Here is a 21,112-nt window from a genome sequence, read left to right on the forward strand (position 1 = left end):
AATTTAAACTTCGTTGTGATATATCCCTTTGTTTACGTCAATTTAAAATGAGGTTGATATTGGAAAACAATGTATTTATATACTTACTTTTCTTCTTCTTCTTCTTATTCTCACTCTTTTAAAATGAAAAAAACTAAAGTTAAGATTTCTAATTATATCTTATTGCATTATAAATTTAAATTACTAGACGATATGTATTTAAACAAAATATATGCTGATTTTAAAGCACAAAGAATTTGTCGTTGGTTGATTTTCACATTACAATCAGTATGAAAATGATATTGACAACGCACAACATCTGGGTGTGAACTATATAATCTAAAGGGATTCATTCCATCACATCCCGTACTCCCCTCTTCAATGTTAAACACCGGCTTTTGGAGGAACCCTGCTATCCATACACTTTTTTCTTGCCCCTTAACATAAACTTTTATGTTCTTCAATGTTGACATCAAATAGTTTCTTACAGATTTAAAACTATCGCTTCCATAGGACCATAATAAACTATGGTGGTGTAACATTAACCAATTAGCTCGTCGTTGATTGTCCTTACTCAGATCCGAAAATTCAAATGGAGCTTTTATGTGGAAACAATAGAATTCTTCATTGTTGAGGACCACAGATATTTCCTTTACAATAAATCTATTATCGTATGCTTCAAAGCCTTAAATATCTACTGTCGCTAACATTATGAAAATTAATAAAGAAATATCTTTGTAATGGTATTCCTTTATGCGTTAGACAGGTGAAGCATAGTTGGGTATAAAATAAAATTTTTATATTTCGCCCACACTTATATACTTTACAAATATGGACCCTTTAAAAATTTGGAGCCCCCCATTTAAAATCTGAGCTTGATACTCTCCTGCACTGATGAACTTCTAAGCTCTTTTTTGCTTTCAGTCAGAACACAAAACAAACAATTCGAAGCTTTTTCTTATAGATCAGCTAGAACGTATGTGCCTAAATGCAGGTACACAAACTTACAAACTAATAAGAAGATAAACAAAATGTTTAGTCTTCATATTTATTTGCGGTTTTATGAAATTCTCACATGCATATATATACATATGCACATGCACAGATATATATATATATATAAAAAAAAAAATATATATATATATGTTTCACAGTTGAATAGTTAAGGTTTTTATCAGAATGTTTTGATATTTTCTCTTGTACAAACATTCCCAAGAGTAGGTATTAATTCCATTATTTTTCACAAATCTCTTATCATCTAAAATCTTAGCGTTACTTTATTTATTTCTTGTGTATACAATACATGACATTTTGATCTAAAAATATACATTGAGTCAAAGTACAATTTCTTTTCGAATAAACATCTTTTAAAATCTTATATATTGGTTTCCGATCTGTTTGATTGATTTTCATATATTTTTGGTAAGCTTTTTCCGATCTATTCTGAACTAGTGCAAATAAAACAATTTATTTCACCTTACAGCTCGACGTTTCGCCAAATTTCCTTGGCTTCTTCTGGAGCAATTCTGTATTTGTTAACAATAAAAACACAAAAAGAACAACATTAATTTGAAATTATCACAATTACACATATTAACATTTGACATTGATTTATAAGTTTTCAAATTTTCACTTACATTTGAATTACGGCATTAAATTAAAGAAATAAAACATAATTTACAAGAACAAAGTTTAAAAATATAGAAGATTAAAAATATAAAATAAAACGATACCATCTACTGTGGCACACTTGTCATACTAAAAGTAAAATGTTATAAACATAATATCTAAGTGGCAGCGATACCATCTGTGTCCTCTTTCTTATTCTTAGTCTTTTCCCTATTTTGCAAAATTCTTAGGCTTTCCAAGGTGTATCGTTTTTTCTCTCAAGCTTCTTTGTTTATTATTTTCGTGTTTTCGAAGTCAGCGACGTGGCTGTGTGCTATTACGTGTTGTGAGAGAGCTGTATTTCATTTTTGTTTCCTAATATCAGCTTCATGTTCGGCTAATCGTGTACCCAAAGCGCGCTTAGTTGTTCCTATATAAACTTAAAAGCATCTTGATAATGTGTGGTTGGATTTGTAAGCTATTGTGATGTTCTGTTGTTTAATTACGTCTTCTGTTAAATTTTCTGTTAGCCTGGGAATATGAGTGACACTGTGATTGGTTTTGTTGAATTTGATTTAATTTTTGTTCTATAAGGTCAGATATAAGGTAGTCAGGATAATTATTTCTTTTAAGCGTCATTTGTATTTTCTTTATGTTGTCGTCATGAAATTGCCGATGGCTTATAGTCAAGATTTTGTGTATGAGGTTTTTGGCGGTGTTAATTTTATATTTTCGTGGTTGTGATGAAAAAAAGTTTATTAGGCGCCCAGACGCTGTTGGCTTAGAGTACCAGTCTAATATAAAGTTATTGTTTGTTTTATGTATGTGGGCATCTAGAAAAGGTATGCTGTTGCTTTTTCCATTTCCGTCTTGAATTGTAGTCTGTTATGGTATTGGTTCAGCGTTTTAAGTATGATATTTGCATCATCTCTTTGGATAATGGCAAATATGTCGTCCACATACTTTACAATGAACTTAATGCCTTTCTGCTGCTTTTTGAGTTCCGAGTATGTGCTTTTTAAAAGATCATCCATTATTATATCCGCGATCGTGGGGGAAAGGGGGTTACCCATCGGCATTCCAAAAGACTGACTGTATATATTATTGCGCTAGTGACACACTGTGCATCGAGCGGACAATCTCCCAATTTCGCTAAAGCATCCATCTTACAGCAAGAAGCAAATTATTCCAAGCGTTTCTCACTTGAAATGTTACACATTATAAACACTCCGCCAAATATACGACTGAACTACAAGACTGACACGGACAACGTCGCGCATATTTACAGACATTTAATTACAAATAAAGTAGTAACAAACTCCACGCCTAAGCAAGAGGACGTGTAAATTAATGTATGTCATTTGTTGTTACTGTTACATCAATATTTTGTTTATATAATGTTATTTGTTTGTATAGATTTTGCAGTTTATATCCCTGAGGACGGTTACCGCGGAGTAACCGAAATATATCGGATTTTTAAAGAAAACTTGTGTTTATTTTTTAATTGACCTCGAGCCAGCAAAAATATATATTATTGTTACATATAAAATAATTGTTGTCCTTTAAGCAAAACTCTAAAATACTTTGAAATTTATTCCTCGGTATGTTGGTATTGTTTTGAATCTTGTCTCATTTTTTCATGTTTATCTTTATAGCTAGGTTCGTCGGTATGTTGGTAAAGAGGGAGATAAAATCAAAGGATACCAAAATATCTTCATGGCTAATGAACGTATCTTTCAATCTCTCTTTTAATTTAAATACATTTTTGATGTTGTACTCCTCTGAAATTAAAGTTTTTAAGATTTTTCCTACATGTTTGGATAAGTTGAAGCATGGGATATTAATGGAGGACGCTATAGGACGCAAGGGAAAATCGGGTTTATGTATTTTTAGTAGCCCGTACAGTCTTGGAGCGGTTGCCGCTGAGTGGATAATTGTTGCTTCTCTCTTTGTGTTATGTATTTTCCCTTATAAAGCTCATCAACAATATTGTTTTTCCTTTGTAATGTATTTGTTGGATCGACTCGAACAACTTTGTATGTGTTCTTGTCGCCTAGTACTTCGTCAATCTTTTGAGTGTAATCTGTATTATATAAAACGATTGTTTTGTTACCCTTGTCCGCATCAGTTACAATTACATCTTCTTCGTGTGACTATAAAAAGGATTTAGTTTTTTTGTAGGCTTCTATAATAAATTTTATTTGTTCAACCTCTGCTATTAAATGTATTGGTGAAAAGTTCTTTCGTGTTATTGGTAGTGTAAATTGTTTGCCAAGTGAGAGAAGCCACTTTACCTCTTCGGGAAAGTCAATATTCGTTTTGTTAACGAACCACTCGTTGTTTTTTCGATGTTGAGTCGACGTATTTGTTCGTGTTTTAGCCTTTCTGTTTTGGACTTAGTAGTTTTCCCTTTCTCTCTTCCTATCTTTTGACTTAAGAAATTCTGTTTACTGATGAATGTGTTAAGTTCCTGTTAGCTCAGTGCTCGTTTGAGTTGTTATTGTGCGTGGTATATTGATTGTTTGGTCGGTTTAATGTTTGTTTGTGTTATTTCTATGTTTAGAATTTTGAGTAGGAAATTGTGTTTGGTTTTTTCCATTTGTTTCTTTATTCTCTCGGAAGTTGTTTTTATCGTTTAATTTTTTACTGTATTAATTAAATGATTTGGAATTAGATCATACTTCTTACATTCTAATAGAAATTTTAGTTGCTCGGTGAGCTTTGCAAGTTTGATTTTTCCTTTGCTGAAATGTTTAAGTGTCATGCAAATGAGTTTTCCATGTTTGTATTTCATGTGATTGTAATAGATCCTCATTTTGTTGGGAGTTGTTGTTTTTGTAGTTGATGTGAGGTTTATAAATTTTTCTTTGGGATATGGGTATATGTATGTGTGTATATTGTTGAACTTTTCCGGCAGGCTTTCCGGCAATTATAATTTTATATACATTTTACTTTTAGTATGACAAGTGTACCACAGTAGACGGTATCGTTTTAGTCGCAGTCGCTCGATTAGAAATCTATGGGACTCTTTAAAACGGCTCGGGTGAAGTCTAGGACTCACTAGAAATATGAGCGGACATTAAAAAAAAAGCTCTAAGCTTTCTCTTATACATCGGCCAGAACAGAAACAAAAAACTCTAAGCTTAAGAACGTGCGCGCCTAAAAGTAGGCAACGAAATTGTTTTGCCGTATATATATGTGTGTCGGTGTGTATATACTTTTCCTTGCACCATTTGGGCTGGAACCCCCATTTACATACTACTTGCATATATTCCGGTATTATATCTACCCAGCAAAAATGTGCCCGTAAATTGACTAGGAAAATGACTAACAGCTGTGTCGATGGAACACGTAAATCGTTAAGTAGCATTTGTACAGGGCAGCGGTAACTTTCGTGACCAGTCCATTTCGTCGTACCTATTTATGTGATTGTCCATACTGCTCACACATATACGGTTTTAGGTTATCGAAATGTAAACAAACTATAGTGCTGTACTGTTCTTACATTCACGTTCTGGCAATCATTTTTTGAGTTATATACCTGTAACTTTACGAGTATTTTTACGTTAATATGACCGTCATTTTACTAGTGTTATGACCGTTTTTTTACTTGGATTATACTGCTATATAAATAAAATATTTCTTTAATTCAAATCTATTAACATTTCTTTTATTAAACATTTTTACAATATATTACATTATTTATAATAGTTGTAAATTATTAACTATAAGTCTTAAGGAATAGTTTTTCAGTCTTGTTGGTGACCCATAAATACAAATTTTATTGTATGCGATTGTATGCATACAAAGTTAAGGGAAACTTAAATAAATTAATTAATGATATAGAAAACAAAAGAAAAGAACTAACAGAACTATTTGTTGCAGTAAACCATCAAATCGTGAGTAGGCAATTCACAATTTGGGTAAGTTGACTTGTAATTCGCCAATTTTAATGCTATAACTTTTTTATTTTAGTTCAGAAAGCTGCAATTGAGGTTCGAAAGTTACAATTGAAGTTCAAAAATTTCAATTCAAATTCAGAAAATTAAATTCAAGCTCAGAATTTCAATTTGTAGTTCAGAAAATTAAAATTGAAGTTCAGAATTTCGGTTTGTAGTTCAGAAAATTATAATTGAACTTAAATTGTTATTTTCTGAACTTCAGTTGTAATTTGCTGAACTGCAGTTGAAATTCCTGAGCTTCAATTATAATTTACTGAACTTCTATTGAAAATTGTGAACTTCAATTGTAATTATTTGAACTTCAATTGAAATTTCCGAGCTTTCAGAACTTCAAATGCAACTTTCAAATTTTTTTTACATAAAATGAACAATTTAACATTTTATTGACAGTTAAATTGGTGAATTGCCTACCAGTGGTTTGAAACCACTTACATTCGTATTGGCGCTTCTCTATATCATTAATATAACAATATCTTTTTAATAATTCAATTAATACACAAATATAAATTTTTTCCCTTTACATTTTAGAACTGTGTACAAAAATATATAATTTTACATATCACAACCTAAACCAAAAAGTATTTCAACTCATAATCAGAGAAGATTTGTGTTGAATGTTGATTTATACCACGAAAATAACAAAATTGGTAATAAAACCAGGCTAAACGATAACGTTAACTACCAAAAAAAAAGTTATTTCACGATGCTTTCATGGATCGATTTACACTTACATACCGATCTGAAATTTTTTTAAGTTTTCATATTTTTTAGTTTAAAATGCGATATATGCATTCTGTGGCATAATTTTAGATTGAATGTACTTCATGCAATTTTCTTTCTTCGTGATTTTGCAATAATAAACGTAGGTACTCATAGTAATTTTTTGTTTTGAATTATATGATTACAATATTTATAAGGACTATTTAGTTGATGGTATTGGTACTGTCAGTTAAATTCATCAGCAATTATTTATATTCAAAATATTTTTTTGTTATACATCTATTTTATAAATTTTGGTTAAAAATTATTGACAAATTCGTTGCAATTAGATTGCTTTAAAAATCTTTGCAAACTTTGTGCGATTGTTGAATATTCAGGCAGGTTCTGAAATTCGAGTATTATTTTAATTAGAGCATAAAAAGAGTAACGTAGGAAAAAACTTAGAATTATTTCAGTTAAGTTCATCACAAATATTTATAGTCAAAATACTTTTTTCTTATACATTGCATTTAAATTGCTTTAAAAATCTTCGCAAACTTTGTGCGATTGTTGAATTTTATTTTAATTAGAGCATAAAAAGCTTAGTAACGTAGGAAAAAACTTAGAATTATTTCAGTTAAGTTCATCACAAATATTTATATTCAAAATACTTTTTTCTTATACATCTAGTTTATAAATTTTTGGTTAAAAATTATTGACAAATTCGTTGCAATTAAATTGCTTTAAAATTCTTTGCAAACTTTGTGCGATTGTTGAATATTATTTTAATTAGAGCATAAAAAGCTTAGTAACGTAGGAAAAAACTTTGAATTATTTCAGTTAAGTTCATCACAAATATTTATATTCAAAATACTTTTTTCTTATACATCTAGTTTATAAATTTTTGGTTAAAAATTATTGACAAATTTGTTGCAATTAAATTGCTTTAAAATTCTTTGCAAACTTTGTGCGATTGTTGAATATTATTTTAATTAGAGCATAAAAAGCTTAGTAACGTAGGAAAAAACTTTGAATTATTTCAGGTAAGTTCATCACAAATATTTATAGTCAAAATACTTTTTTGTTATACATTGCATTTAAATTGCTTTAAAAATCTTTGCAAACTTTACGAGATTGTTGAACATTATTTTAATAAGAGCATAAAAAGCTTAGAATAGGAACGTAGGAAAAAAAGAATTATTAGGTTCTTCTATAATTTTTAATCAAGATTATTTCAGTGTGTCTTGTTCGTTTGTTGTAGGTAGGTTTATGCTGTTGCAGAGCTGGATTTATTGATCAGATACCGCCTTTGTTTATGCCGGTTGTGGCTCAGCGTTAAACACAGTCTCATGCTGTCTTCGAAGTTGATCCTGCCTTGTTTGAAAACGTCTAAATTAATAGGAATGGACAATGTTAGTAATAACATTTTAAAGCAATTTAAATTACACTACCAAAAAATACGCTGTTCACGAGTTTCAGTTTAGATAAAGATCGTTTGCCCTGTACTCCGTCCCAGTTAAAATTGAAAAGAACGTTGTCAGAGAAAAGTTTTCTCATTACTCCAATAATGTCTGATAATGCACCTTTCAGCATAAAGATATATGATTTCTAAATGAAAACCACCAATTTAAGTTATGAAACACAATTAAAAATATTCAAAAATACCATTGATTCTTGATAATCATCTGAGTCCAACTTTTTCTCAATGTCATAAACTGAATCCAGCGATGTTAGTGGCATAACGATAGAGAGCTCAGTGTGAGTATCATTTTCCGTTTCTCCGCTGATACGGCAAACTATTTTGTGCGTTTTCTTAATCAGAACTTTTGAGTCACGCATGACCTTATAGATAGCCATGACTTCTGCCAATTCTGGAAGCTGAAATGATAGCATAAATAATAATTAAAGAGAATCAAGGTATTGCGGCTACAATTGCTAGGGTTTCACAAATAACAGTTCAATATTTCACTACGCACCTTTTCTTCAATCTTAGTCAATCTAAATTCCAGGTCGATATTCTTCTGTAATATTGTTTGTAGTATTGCCATTATATTTTCGTTTGTTGTAGGGAATGTTCCTTCGTTGGTTAAGGAAGTAGCCGCATTATTCAAAACGGTACTCGTTGTATTTAAGGAAGAGTGAAAGGACGCGCTGTGTTGTGCTACATCGATGAAATCGGCGTTTGCTGAATCGGAATTGGAGGGAAGTAAATCAATAAATTTGTTGTGTGTTTGGTTGGTACTAGAGCTGGACGAATTATTGAAATTGTTGTTTATAGCGTTTGAGCTAGATGGAAACGGTTCGCTGTGTTGTGCTACATCCACGACATGGGGGTTTGTTGCAATATAATTCGAAGCAAATTCATCGACGGCAGAAAGAGCTTTCGGAGGTGGTGTCCCACACATCTGTCGCAACTGCATTAAAATCAGCATCTGCCCGAGCAAATTTTGAAATATTGGCGTATTCGGCTACACTGCGCTTAAATTCTTGATTTTCCTGACTGCAAAGGTTATAAAACGTTCTTCTCTTCATATTTCTTACCTGATATAGGACACGTTCAGAAACACAAAAATAGCGCGGACCCAAACACGCGAGCGTAAAAATTCTGCTTCCACTGCTGATATACTTAACCTTTTCCAAAGTATATGCTTGCCTAAATATTGAATAAAAAAATGTAAATGTTAGCCAAATCACTGTGTAGGGGCGACTCTGCTTAGAAAAACTTTTGAAATTGAAAAAACTTGTTTCTAAATTTTTGATTTTTTCAGACTCAACTTTATGGACTTGAATAAATTAAAACCATGTCCCTCAAACAATCGTGCCTCCCTTCAACCTTGAATTATCTAACTCTACACTGGATACAACAATATCCGAGCCAAGCAACTAATTGATGAGATTGTGAATTGAAAGTATATGTTATTTATAAGCTGCCCGAAGCCTTCAGGCTTGTTGCAGTTGCTAACGCCATATCTTTGGCCATTGTGGTTAGCATTATTAATCTGCAAACCACCTTTAACCTTTTGGTATGCATACTTTTTTGTGTGTCTGTCCACCATAGTCAAGGACTTTTCACCTCCTTCTCCACGTTGAGATTCCATGAAATCTGAATATCTAGAGGGATTACTATATACTTTTAAACTATAAGTTTGCGCACTTTAAAATATATATATATATTTGTGATCGGGAGAACTCCCTCTTTAATTTGATATCAAGTTCAACCCAGAAATCGGGGGGTGCTAAACTAAATCGCTGCCTTGATTTCATATTATAATGTAAGCATACGTGCTGGCATCCAATTTAGGTGCACTCGGTGGGCGCATTTTCCTTTTCCCTTCATCTTTTGGTGGGCCTTGTGTGGTTTCAATCTTGGGCTTCCTCTCCACACTAGATATAAAATTTCACTTTGTAAGAAAGCATGGCAGCGATTTAGTTTAGCACCCCCCGAGTTCGCGGTTAAACTTGGTATCAAATGAAAGAGGGAGTTTTCCCGATCACAAATATATATAACTTAAAGTGCGCAGACTTATAGTTTACGAGTTATTTGATGTTAAAGTTTGCAAATTTAGCAAATTTCTATAGCACTCTCACTTACAATTTACACATCTTTCAAAACTTTTATGCTCATAAATTGGCAACGATACACTTAAATTTCATTTTAGTATATTTCACATATAATTGTTGCATTGTTTTTACTTAATTTAAATGTTTTTATTAAATAAATCGCGCTTTTGTAGCAACATTCACATTTATGTATGTATATATTTTATCGATGACATTACAAAGCTGTGCTGCCACATCAACAATAGCCGACAATTTCTTAAATTCTTCATCTGAACGACGAGCTACTTGTTTGAAATTATATGTACAAATTATCTGTACAATTTACTTGTTTGAAATTATATGCTGCTTGCAAATTATCTGTACAATTTATGCATATAATTTTTGGAAGATTATCAATTGATGTTGCGTGCAACTATGGTAAACGGAATGGCTGATTCGCAGAAAATTTTTGTGACGTATTTGAGGGTACATAGCATGTAAGAAAAGGCAAGCATATATGTATCGGGCATTTCAATTAGGCCATCTCATTCTGCCATACTAACAATTGTGGAACAATGAGGGATATTTTGTTGTTGGTCGCCATCTTTGGTCACTAGATTTTTGCTGGGTACAACACTCCCCTGCAAAAATCGTTTGACCAAAAACGCACACAGCCACACGAATTTTTGACAGGGGTGACGATTTGGAATGAAAAATCCCCCAAATGAAATAGCATGTTGACAAATTTAGCTTTCCCACAAGGTATCGTGCTCTCTCGCACCTATTATTTTTATAGGGATAGCAAAATACGTCATTTTTGCGTGCAAAAAAATCCGCCATTTCTAATTCAGCAGAGACAGCAAAACATTTCGTGGTGGAAAATTTTTTCAATTTTCAGAGTTTTAAGTGTAATATCTCCGGAAAGATTTAAACTTAAGAGGGGTTCTCCAGATCACAAATACATATATTTTAAAGTGCGCAAACTTATAACTTAAAAGTTATTTGGTGTTAAAGTTTGCAAATTTCTATACAAATTTTATATGTGTATACGTATATATATGTGGCAGAGCACAGCTTTGTAATGTCAATAAAATATATATATATATATATATATATATATATATATATATATGTGCATGTTGCTACAAAAGTGCGATTGATTTAATAAAAACATTTATAATAAATAAAAACAATGCAAAAATGAAATGTGAAATATACAAAAATGCAATTTAAGTTTATCGTTGCTAATTTATATAGATATGTATGTGGATTAAGGTTTTGAAAGATGTGTAAATTGTAATTTAAAGTGCTATAGAAATTTGTTAAATTTGCAAACTTTAACAACAAATAACTTTTAAATTATAAGTTTGCGCACTTTAAAATATATATATTTGTGATCGGGAGAACTCCCTCTTTCATTTGATACCAATTTTTACCCCGAACTCTGGAGGTGCTATTCTAAAATTTTCCCAGTCTTTAATATACAATGATTTTTGCTGTTTATTTCTACAAAAACTTTTGATTTGATTTTTGTGCTCATGGAAAGAATTCACAATTATATAGCACCATGCCGCGAATTATGATAAAAGGTGGTATGTGGAGAAATACTGAGGTAAGCATTTGACGCGACTGGTTTCTCTTGGCCGTTTATTAACTAAATTGAAAACTTTCAGGATGAAATCCTCAAAGCAGCTGTAATGAAATATGGCAAAAACCAGCGGTCACGTATTGCATCACTGCTGCACCGCAAATCTGCCAAGCAATGTAAGGCACGCTGGTACGAATGGCTTGATCCTAGCATAAAGAAGACAGAATGGTCACGGGAGGAGGATGAAAAGGTTTTTATTTTGCCAAATTAATGCCAACACAATGGCGTACAATTGCGCCGATTATTTCAGAGGGTTAACTGGCACCAATTGTTCACACCAAATTGTTAGGTACAGGATTCGCCACGGGTAGGTGAGGTTGGCAATCACAACCCCTTGAATCATTTTGGTCGGCAGGTATGCCGCGGATATATTCTTGGCACTTGTTATTGATGGCTTTTATGATGCCACCAACACAACCTGGACAGATGCCAATGCTCAGTCAACCACCCAAGCCGGGTCAACCCCCAATACCCGGACACGTCCGGACGCCCTAGTTATATTATATGCTAATACAACTAATAATTTACAAATTTGCTGATGATTATTTTTGTGTTATTTTCTTTAGGAACCACCTGCATCTGTTACTGGTAAATATCAACAGCCGCAACAGTATGATCAAGCCCAACGCCGTTTAGATCCCGATCAGATACCAAATCCGATGAGCGTTATCATTGAAAATCAAAAAAACGCTGGTGGTGCTTTTATTACTAATGAACAGGGTTTATTACCACCATTGGTGACCACAAAATATGTGGTAGAAGATCAGGGTAACTTCTCGCCACGTTACGTTAGGTATCGATAATCGAAATTAATGTTTTGTTTGGCAATTACATTGATCTTTCTTCTTTGCAGGTCGTCTTTGTATTGCATACCTGCAACAGCTGATTTATTAAAAACAACAGCTTTGTCCAGTACACTTGCCGTCTCACCAATGGCACGCACGGCTGATGGTGAATATGTAAATTTTGGTGTATTGGGTGCAATTAGATGTAATCGTTGCAAGGCTCATATGCAACTTGTAGATGCTGGTCGTCGTTTCCAATGTCTAATGTGTAAAGTAACAACAGATGGTAAAAAAAAATCTTTCACTTTTACTTGTGTTCATTGATCAATATTTTTTCTCAACAGTGCCAACTGCATATTTCCAACATTTGGGCCACACCGGACAGCGTGTCGATAAATATGAACGTCCTGAACTTGTATTGGGTACATGAGTATTTGTGTAAAAAATGTTTGGGTACCGATAGCTCTCAAGGTAAACCTCAAGTCATATCCAACATCAATGCCTCGCATTCAATTGTGGACGCTGTACGCACTACATTGGGTTCACGTAGTATGGACAAGCATATTGTTGATTCCAGTGGTAAGGCCACAATTTCAAATGATGGGGCAACAATTATGAAACTATTGGATATTGTCCATCCAGCCGTAAAAATCTAATCGACATCGCCAAATCTCAAGATGCTGAGGTAAGTTTTTTGTTATATTAGAATGTGTAGAATAAAAATGTTTCTCTTATCAGGTCGGCGATGGCACCACTTCAGTAGTTAAACCATATGTTGAGGAAGGCGTGCATGCACGTATCATCATTAAAGCTATACGTAAAGCATTACAATTATGCATGATAAAATATGACATGGCTGTACATGTCGAAGCGCCAATCAAAGGAACAACAAAGTGCTTTATTGGAAAAATGCTCTGCCACAGCAATGTCCAAGAATCAGAAAACTGTTGATGCTGAATGGCGTCTCCTGTACAATAATCTAGCTAAGTAAGGCGCCAATGTTGTGTTTTCTACTCTACCAATTGATGTTGCTACACAGTATTTTGCAGAAGAAGATTGGAAACGAAGAATGAAAGCTTGTGGGGGTGCTGTTATGACTACAGCTAATGATATTATATCAAGTGTTTTGGGTCAATGTGATTACTTTGAAGAACGTCAGGTTGGTGGTGAGCGTTTCAACATTTTCCAAGATTTGATAGTGGGTTTGACATTAATTTCATTTTTATAGTTTATAATTATTTAAAGGTTGCGTTAATGTTAGAACATGTACATTGATTTTACGTGGCGGTGCCGAAAATTTTTTGGAAGAAACTGAGCTTCGTTACATGATGCTGTTGTTGCTGGTAAGTCAAAATACAAATTGAAAAAAATTTCTAATCTTAAATTGTTAAGTAATATTATGAAAAGGTTGTGTCCAACTCCGGAAGAAAAAACTATAAAATTTGTGTCAGTGAAATGATAATTATTGCTTTTGGTTGTAGTTTTGAGGCATCGTCTTCGAGTGCCTTCTGGTCGTATATGCCGTTTCTTTTGCCAACTACCTGTAAGGCGTTAAACTGATCAGTAACGTCGCCGTGGCCTCGTTCAGTGTAATGTGTAATGGCGTCCCCAAGTTCCTCGTGTAAATAGGGGGTGGGGCGGGATGGCTTAGGAGGATTAAAGTGATGATATTAATCGTTCCCGAGATGGTTGTTGTTGTAGCAGTGCGTCGCCCCACCTAATAGGTGCGACCGATCACAAATTGTCATCGATATCCTCTAACGGGAGTCGAAACTTGCTGTTTCAACAGGGGTGGACTATAATGAAAGGGGTGTTAGAGGCGTTGGTTCCACATTACAATTAAAGAGATGGTTGGTGTCATGTGGGGACACATTGCAAGCGGGGCATACATTTTGTATGTCGGGGTTGATTCTGGATAGGTAAGAGTTTAACCTGTTACAGTATCCAGAACGAAGTTGAGCTAGAGTGACTCGCTTTTCCCTGGGGAGTATGCGGTCCTCTTCCGCAAGTTTTGGGTACTGTTCTTTGAGTACTTCACCGGGCAATTCCTAGCATAAAGGTACGACGCCAGTTTGTGGAGTTCACTGAGGACCTGCTTGTGTTTTTTTGCTTCATACGGCTGAGTTCTCAGGTGTCGTATTTCCTCATAATGATTACGGAGATTACTCTTTAACGTCCTAAGTGGTGTTGGATCAACAATCAGATGTCTGTTGGGATGCCCATGTTTCTGGGTATTCTACAGAAACTGTTTGGCTAGCATTTCATTTCTTTACCTTATTGGGAGTTTTCTCGCTTCATTGTGCAGGTGGTGTTCCGAGGACATAAGAAGGCAGCCCGTAGCGGTTTTGGGGGCAGCATTTTGGCAGGCCTGTATTTTCTTCCAGTGAGTAACCTTTAGGCTTGGCGACCATATCGGAGACGCGTACCATGCAAACGTCTATTTATATTTACCCCAAGTACTGCCGATTTATCGAATTATATTAAATATTTGTTACAGCTCTGGGTAATGTCATATGGTCGACATTTGGCGCGGCCATGTTTTAAATAAGGTCACCAATGATTTGGTTGGTGACAATATCAGGTTTCGCAAGGCGACAAAACTGGAGAGATTGGGGAGATAGCTGTTTTTTTTTTTTTATTACAAAGCTCATCGATGTAGGAAACAATAGCATAGGCGTAGAAGCAATAGTGACTACTTGTTGCGTTGAGGATTTTTATTATCTTACCAGGTACCTTCGTACATGTTTCTAAGAATGAAGAATAAAACCTATTCAAACTCAATTTTGACCAGGACAAAGCCGCTGAGACTTCGCTATACTTTAACATACAATACGTTACCCCATTTTAGCACAACTATCATTTTTTGATTTTATTAAATTTTATAAAATGTTTCTTCCTCTACAGTTCCATTTCGGTATTGGATGGTAAATATGTGGAAGAAATCTATGCGCGTAAATCGCAACATATTATCTTGGTGGAGCGTTTCTTCAATAGCTCTCTAGTGGTGATAGTGACAGCAGAGAAACCCAACTGTTTACAAATGTTACACTTCAAAAAGAATCAAAATATCTGCCATTGCGTCTACGGCTCAAATACCCACAGTATATGAATGAATCGATTGCACCTAATTGTCTGCCTAACGGATAGTATACATATTCATCAAATCGAAAATATTGCACCAAACGAACTGGGTCTGAATACTGAAACAGTACACATATTCAAAATCGATGAGAAGGCTGTGATGATGGTATAGGGTGAGTTGTTGAATAACATACGAAAACCACTTTAACCCATCTATATATTTGCATTACAGCTCAAGCTTTACAAACAAAAATTGCTGGCGCCAAGCAATTGGAAAAGGCAGTGAAGCATTCATCACACTGTACGGATGGTGCAAAGTTAGAAACTGCTGTTGTAACTGCTGCCACCGACACAACGGTCATCTCTACTTCGCCGAGTAGCGGCTCGTCCGACTATCTATCGAATACAGTATAATCATATCTTTTGCCAACACAGGTTAGCGATATGCTTGCACAGGAAAATATTTCAATTGGAAAGCAAAAACCAATTAAGAGAGTTTATTTATTATTAAAATACTTACTTTTCTTTATATGAACTGTATTAATTTAAGTTACAATTTCATGTACATATATAATAAAGTATGTCGTGGAACGATTGCTGTTGGAATTAGATTTGAAACCAATCAATACTTCTGCTAAGGGTAGCAGATATATTGCTGGAATGATTAGATTAAGAACAATAATAAGTCTGACTCAATTACTAGTCGTACATTTTTAAGTTCGCCAATTACGACAGCAATCTGATTCCACGACACCTTTGAATATTCTTGATCTGAAAAAAAAAAGTAAACCTAATCTGAATTTCTACTAAGCTTTAAGTTGTAGATTATTCAAATAATTGTAGTTTTTCTAAAGCTTAAAATTATTTTCTGTTCGCTTGGAAAAGATTTCAATTGGAAAACAAAAACCAATAATGCGAGTTTATTTGTTATTAAAATAATTACTTTTCTTTATATCAACTTATTAATTTAACTTACAATTTCATGTAAATATATAATAAGGTATGTCGTGATCCGATTGCTGTTGGAATTAGACTTAAAACCAATCAATACTCCTGCTAAGGGTTGCAGAATTATTGCTTGAATGATTAGATTTAGAACAATAATAAGTCTGACTCAATCACTAGTCCTACATTTTTAGGTTCATACTTTACTTTATTACTTTCAAATTCAATTACGACAGCAATCGGATTCCACGACACCTTTGAATATTCTTGATCTGAAAAAAGAGTAAACCTAATCTGAATTTCTATTGAGCTTTAAGTTGTAGATTATTGAAATTATTGGACTTTTTTTCTAAAGCTTAAAATTATTTTCTGCTCGCTTAGAAAAGATTTCAATTGGAAAACAAAAACCAATTAAGCGAGTTTATTTATTATTAAAGTACTTACTTCTTTTTTGTATGAACTGTATTAATATAAGTTCCAATTTCATGTAAATATAATAAAAATAATAAATATTGAAAATTCAATTTTTTTGGTTCATATTCTATTCATATGGCTGCTCCAGGTAAAGTAAATCTGCAGGTAACATTCACGTTATATGGCGGTTATATAAATGGTAAAACCGCAGTAAAATTGATTGTCAAATGGCTCGAAAACGTAGAGTTAAATGACGGAAAAATGACCACCATTTGACGAGCATTGTGACGTGTGTGAGCAGCACAGTGCTATGCTCACATCCTATAAGTGGGAGCGGAATGCACGTTCACATTAATAGGAACGAAACGGAAAATTTGGTCACAAAACCTAATCACGCCATGCAAAAATGACTATGAATATAACCGCTGCAGAAAGTCACAATGACCGTAAAATGACTAGTAAAATGACGTGGAGCGTTTTTGCAGGGTCATATCTCTGCAAACTGATGCTAACAACATCACCAGCGCGGGAAAAATTGGGCACCATCACTCTGAGCTCCGAAACTCAAAATTGTTTCAGAAAGGGCACGACTACGAATGAGTTTATGTATTTACATATGTAGTTTGTACATATAAATATGCACATATGTAGGGTTTACTAGAAAGTTAAGGAAATGATTTGTAAAAACCATTGCATACATAATTTATTTATAATTAAATGTTATTTAAACAAAAAAACGCTTTTCATTCATGCAAAAAGCGATTTGACAGAAGGTAACCGGTAAGGGTAACCGGCGTACCCGAAAACATACCTAAAGAAGAAACTTCAAAATGTAAATAACATCAAGAGAGAAGGAATGTCGAAAACACAATAGGTAAGAACGAGAAAGCGTAGAACACGTACACTATTTTGAGAGAGCGCGTGCGTTACTTTTTTCACGACATCATTAAGACGATAATTGGTGACCAAGTTATCGGTGACGATTAAGTAATCGATTATGTAACAAGTACCCGTCTTGTAGGGTAGTAGAAGAAGCGCGTTTACACAGAAACATCCAAATTTCAATATTATTACCCTACAAGACGGAGGTAACCAGTTCACCCACACATTCAAAGCTTTTTTCGCTCTCCACTAACACATCGACGTTTCATGCTGTCATCGAAATGACAGTTCATTAATTATTCCGGAAAAATTGAAACGCAAAAAAAATATAAATTGTTTACAACGAAAAATATCTTGTGCTTTTAGTTGTGACATGTGACGGAAATTAAAAATTTTGTTGCAGAGAACACCTTTTTGCGTTGGCGACCTTCGCCCAAAATAACATTAAGTTAATTTGAGTTGTGACATGTGACGGAAATTAAGAATATTGCTGCAGAGACCATCTTTTTGCGTTGGCGGCCTTCGCCCAAAATAATATTAAGGGTAAAGTTTTACAAGACGGTACACCACCTAATTTAAAAATATCAAATAATAATAAAAACGGAGCTCGAAGCGCGCCTTTTGATTCCACGTTTGATAATTTTTGATAAAAATTGGGTGATCCGTCTTTTAAATCGTTACCATATTAAGTTGTATAGAATCGACGGGATGGCCTACAAGGTTTTATGTCAACTAAATCGCTCCCGATATGGTCGGGCTAGTACCTTAATGGTTCCCGGAACGTACCCGATCTGCATCCGGCAAAGGACCACCAAAGTCCATAACGGGGAGTGTCCTTATCGCTACAACAACAACAACATTATTTACTTTCTGATTTTCATTCATACGTATGTGCATTTTTAAATAATAAAAAAAATGTTATATTATTCTAATAGATAGCATCTCCGCCGGGTTGCGATTCAGCTCAGAATATGCCAAAATCAAAGGAAATCTACAAAAACAAGGTACTTTACAAGCAACATGGTTTGGAATACGGTACCAAACTGGTTGGATGTATTTCCCTAAAAAAGGCTGGAACTACGCATCTTGGTTTGCCAGTATTTGCTTCGGTAATTTATATTGATTTGTAGTGATTAAAAATTGCAATAGTAGATAATGTAATGTGAATTAAAATTGAATAGGTAGCCGGAGCAAAAAAGGCAACTGATCGGCCTGCAACTGTTATTTATGTGGTGCCACCGGGAGCTGCTGCTGCTATCCTAGAAGCATTAGAAGCAGAAATATCTTTGATTTTTTGCATCACCAAAGTTGTGCCATAACATGATAGGGTTCGCGTTAAGCACGCTCTCTTAAGGCAAAAAAAATCGCGTCTAGTCAGGCCCGATTGTCCAGGAATCATCGCACCAGAAAGGGTAAGTAAATTGGCTACCATATTAAATATATAAGCAACATGTATGAATTTTTTAGTGATAATTTGTCATGCTTTTGTTGATAATCAACTGAAGAATGCAAATACGACAGAGTTCGAAGTTCATGTGAAAACCAATTAATTTTTTTAATTAGCATTTGGAGAGAAAAATACATATGTATGTATGCATAGAACTGCATAGAAGGGGAGGAAAAATGAATTATTATCAGTAGATTTGCAAGATTTTTGTCATTTCCCCTGCATCGCAGTTGTCATTACATTGCGTTAAGAGAGGACATCAACACCTTACTACCCACAGCCAGTTAAAATTATTGTAAATTTTGCTCTTTTCATCACTGTTTCAAAACGTGGAAAGTTATATATCGAGCATTCCATGGAGAATGGTGCATTTTAGCAGACTTTCGCATTGCCGGCATTATTAATATTCAATCCCTAGAAGGTTTAATGTAGTCATATCAATAGTTCCCGAGATGGTGGGGCTAGTACCACAATGGTGCTTGTTACCCGAACGTAGATAGATAGATCATTTATTGAGGATTGCACAGGGACTTGCACATCTCCTTCACAGCACCTCATCCTAGCCGACTTCCTCGATGAACCCCAGCAGTGTTCTTTGCTTGAGGGATTAAATGTGGGAATGCTCTGGCCATGGTGAGCCCATAAACTTAGCCCTACGTCTTGAAATTGCGCCGCAATCTAGAAGGATATGGTCCACCGTCTGCTGATCCATCACAAAATCGGTATGTGTTGTTCGATACTATACCCAGCTTTTGCATGTGACTGTTCAGTCTACAGTGTCTTGTAAGAATAGCCGTTGGGGTTCTTAGGTTATCTTTTTGAGAGGCCTATTAATGCCCTATATCGAGTTGTCCTGTAACCCCCTAACAGTAACTTAGATTGACTCAGGCCTGGCATATTGCGCCAGTGTTCTTCCCTATTTCCCTTTCTTCTACTAATAGATGCCCCTGTGGGCCAACTGGCAGGAACGGCTCGGGATCGATGGGTCATGCAGTTGCTGCCTCTCTTACCGTGTTGTCCGCCTATTGTTGTTGTAGTAGCAGTGCTTCGCCCCATCCAATAGGTGCGACCGATCACAAATTGTCATCAATGTCCTCTAACGGGAGTCCAAAGAAACTTTCTGTTTCAACAGGGGTGGGCCATAATGAGAGGAGTGTTAGAGGCGTTGGTTGCACAATACAGTTAAAGATATGGTTGGTGACATGTGGGGACACATTACAAGCAGGACAATGTTTTGTATGTCGGGGTTGATTGTGGATAGGTAAGAGTTTAACCTGTTACGTTATCCAGCTCGAAGTTGGGCTAGAGTGACTACTCTCGTTTCCCTAGGGAGAGTGCGTTCCTCCTCTGCTAGTTTTGTTCTTTGAGTACAGGAATCACCGGCATAGAGGTCCGACGCCTGTTTGTGGAGTTCACTGAAGACTTGCTTGTGTATTTTAGCTTCAAACGGCTGTGTTCTCAGGTGCCGTTTTTCCTCATAATGTAATGAGGCCGTGAACAACAAGAGCCACAAAAGATTTATAAAAGTTACGAGGACGCTGGATTTTGGAATCTAGCCCAGAGCAACCTGTTCGATGCAACCATCCCTTGCACGTGAAACACTGACAAGAGTATTTATTTTTTTAATTTAATTTATTTATTATTACGGCTGTTTAGGCCCAAAACTTAAACTACTAAGTACAATTCATTGTTATAATCACTTATTTCTATTGAATATGCTGTTGGAATGCCATGTGATTCCGATCAGCATATTTACTAGCGTGACAGAGGGACGAGTCTGGGAGCCACTCATTAAAGGAAGGTTGGAAAGGACGCATTTCCAATCCTCCAGTGCTCCCAGCTTAAGGCAACAAAATTTGGAACTTATATTTTTCAATTATATGTGTATTTTAAGCTTTCGGAATGTATTAGTCTCCGATCAATGAAGCTAAACATGTCTTTGGATGTTGGAAATTGAAAATAAGTGTATCCAATCACCCCTCAACTTTGTTTAGTAAAGACGCTGTCGGAATGCATGAAGATTCCGATTAGCACAGCTCAACATATATTGGGAGGTTGAAAAGGACGGTTTCCAATCCCCCTTGCTCCAACTTTTATTTGGCCTTATTTTCGTTATTTTTGT

The 21,112-nt window shown here is 34.8% G+C and overlaps 2 protein-coding genes and 1 long non-coding RNA gene across 20 annotated transcripts in view; 2 read left to right on the forward strand and 1 right to left on the reverse strand.

Moving 5' to 3' along the window:
* Positions 1 to 5,226: 5,226 nt before the first annotated feature.
* Positions 5,227 to 21,112, reverse strand: part of LOC137240216 (uncharacterized) — a 30,803-nt gene continuing 14,917 nt past the window's right edge. The window contains exons 1-6 of one of the 6 annotated variants that reach the window (XM_067766185.1): positions 9,841 to 10,352; positions 8,790 to 8,901; positions 8,225 to 8,680; positions 7,914 to 8,126; positions 7,700 to 7,856; positions 5,227 to 7,637 (exon numbers count right to left, since the gene is read on the reverse strand). In XM_067766185.1, the coding sequence (XP_067622286.1) occupies positions 7,516 to 7,637; positions 7,700 to 7,856; positions 7,914 to 8,126; positions 8,225 to 8,680; positions 8,790 to 8,901; positions 9,841 to 9,851 (1,071 nt within the window). In that variant the 5' untranslated portion in view covers positions 9,852 to 10,352 and the 3' untranslated portion in view covers positions 5,227 to 7,515. Of the gene's footprint in view, positions 7,638 to 7,699; positions 7,857 to 7,913; positions 8,127 to 8,224; positions 8,902 to 9,023; positions 9,254 to 9,281; positions 9,815 to 9,840; positions 10,353 to 21,112 lie in introns of those variants that run through there. The other 5 variants (XM_067766184.1, XM_067766186.1, XM_067766188.1 and 2 more) reach the window with 5 other exon arrangements.
* LOC137240217 (protein transport protein Sec24C-like) lies at positions 10,490 to 16,771 on the forward strand. Of its 12 annotated transcripts, none has more exons than XM_067766197.1 (10): positions 10,616 to 10,696; positions 11,262 to 11,400; positions 11,462 to 11,626; positions 12,003 to 12,229; positions 12,290 to 12,507; positions 12,566 to 12,906; positions 12,960 to 13,387; positions 13,450 to 13,564; positions 15,126 to 15,475; positions 15,535 to 16,771. In XM_067766197.1, the coding sequence occupies exons 2-6, from the start codon at positions 11,356 to 11,358 to the stop codon at positions 12,649 to 12,651; spliced, it is 741 nt and encodes a 246-aa protein (XP_067622298.1). In that variant the 5' UTR covers positions 10,616 to 10,696; positions 11,262 to 11,355; the 3' UTR covers positions 12,652 to 12,906; positions 12,960 to 13,387; positions 13,450 to 13,564; positions 15,126 to 15,475; positions 15,535 to 16,771. The 12 variants fall into 12 exon arrangements, with proteins under 12 accessions (XP_067622296.1, XP_067622299.1, XP_067622297.1 ...); XM_067766199.1 differs by having other exon boundaries at positions 11,462 to 11,552; XM_067766200.1 differs by having other exon boundaries at positions 10,619 to 10,696; positions 11,335 to 11,400; positions 11,462 to 11,552.
* Positions 17,739 to 18,858, forward strand: LOC137240220 (uncharacterized). Of its 2 annotated transcripts, none has more exons than XR_010949637.1 (3): positions 17,739 to 18,086; positions 18,479 to 18,652; positions 18,729 to 18,858. It is a non-coding gene; the product is annotated as an uncharacterized lncRNA (long non-coding RNA). The 2 variants fall into 2 exon arrangements; XR_010949636.1 differs by having other exon boundaries at positions 17,740 to 18,086; positions 18,725 to 18,856.

This window comes from Eurosta solidaginis, chromosome 2, assembly GCF_040869045.1.
Source record: "Eurosta solidaginis isolate ZX-2024a chromosome 2, ASM4086904v1, whole genome shotgun sequence".
In the NCBI taxonomy this organism is placed as follows: Eukaryota; Metazoa; Arthropoda; class Insecta; order Diptera; family Tephritidae; genus Eurosta; species Eurosta solidaginis.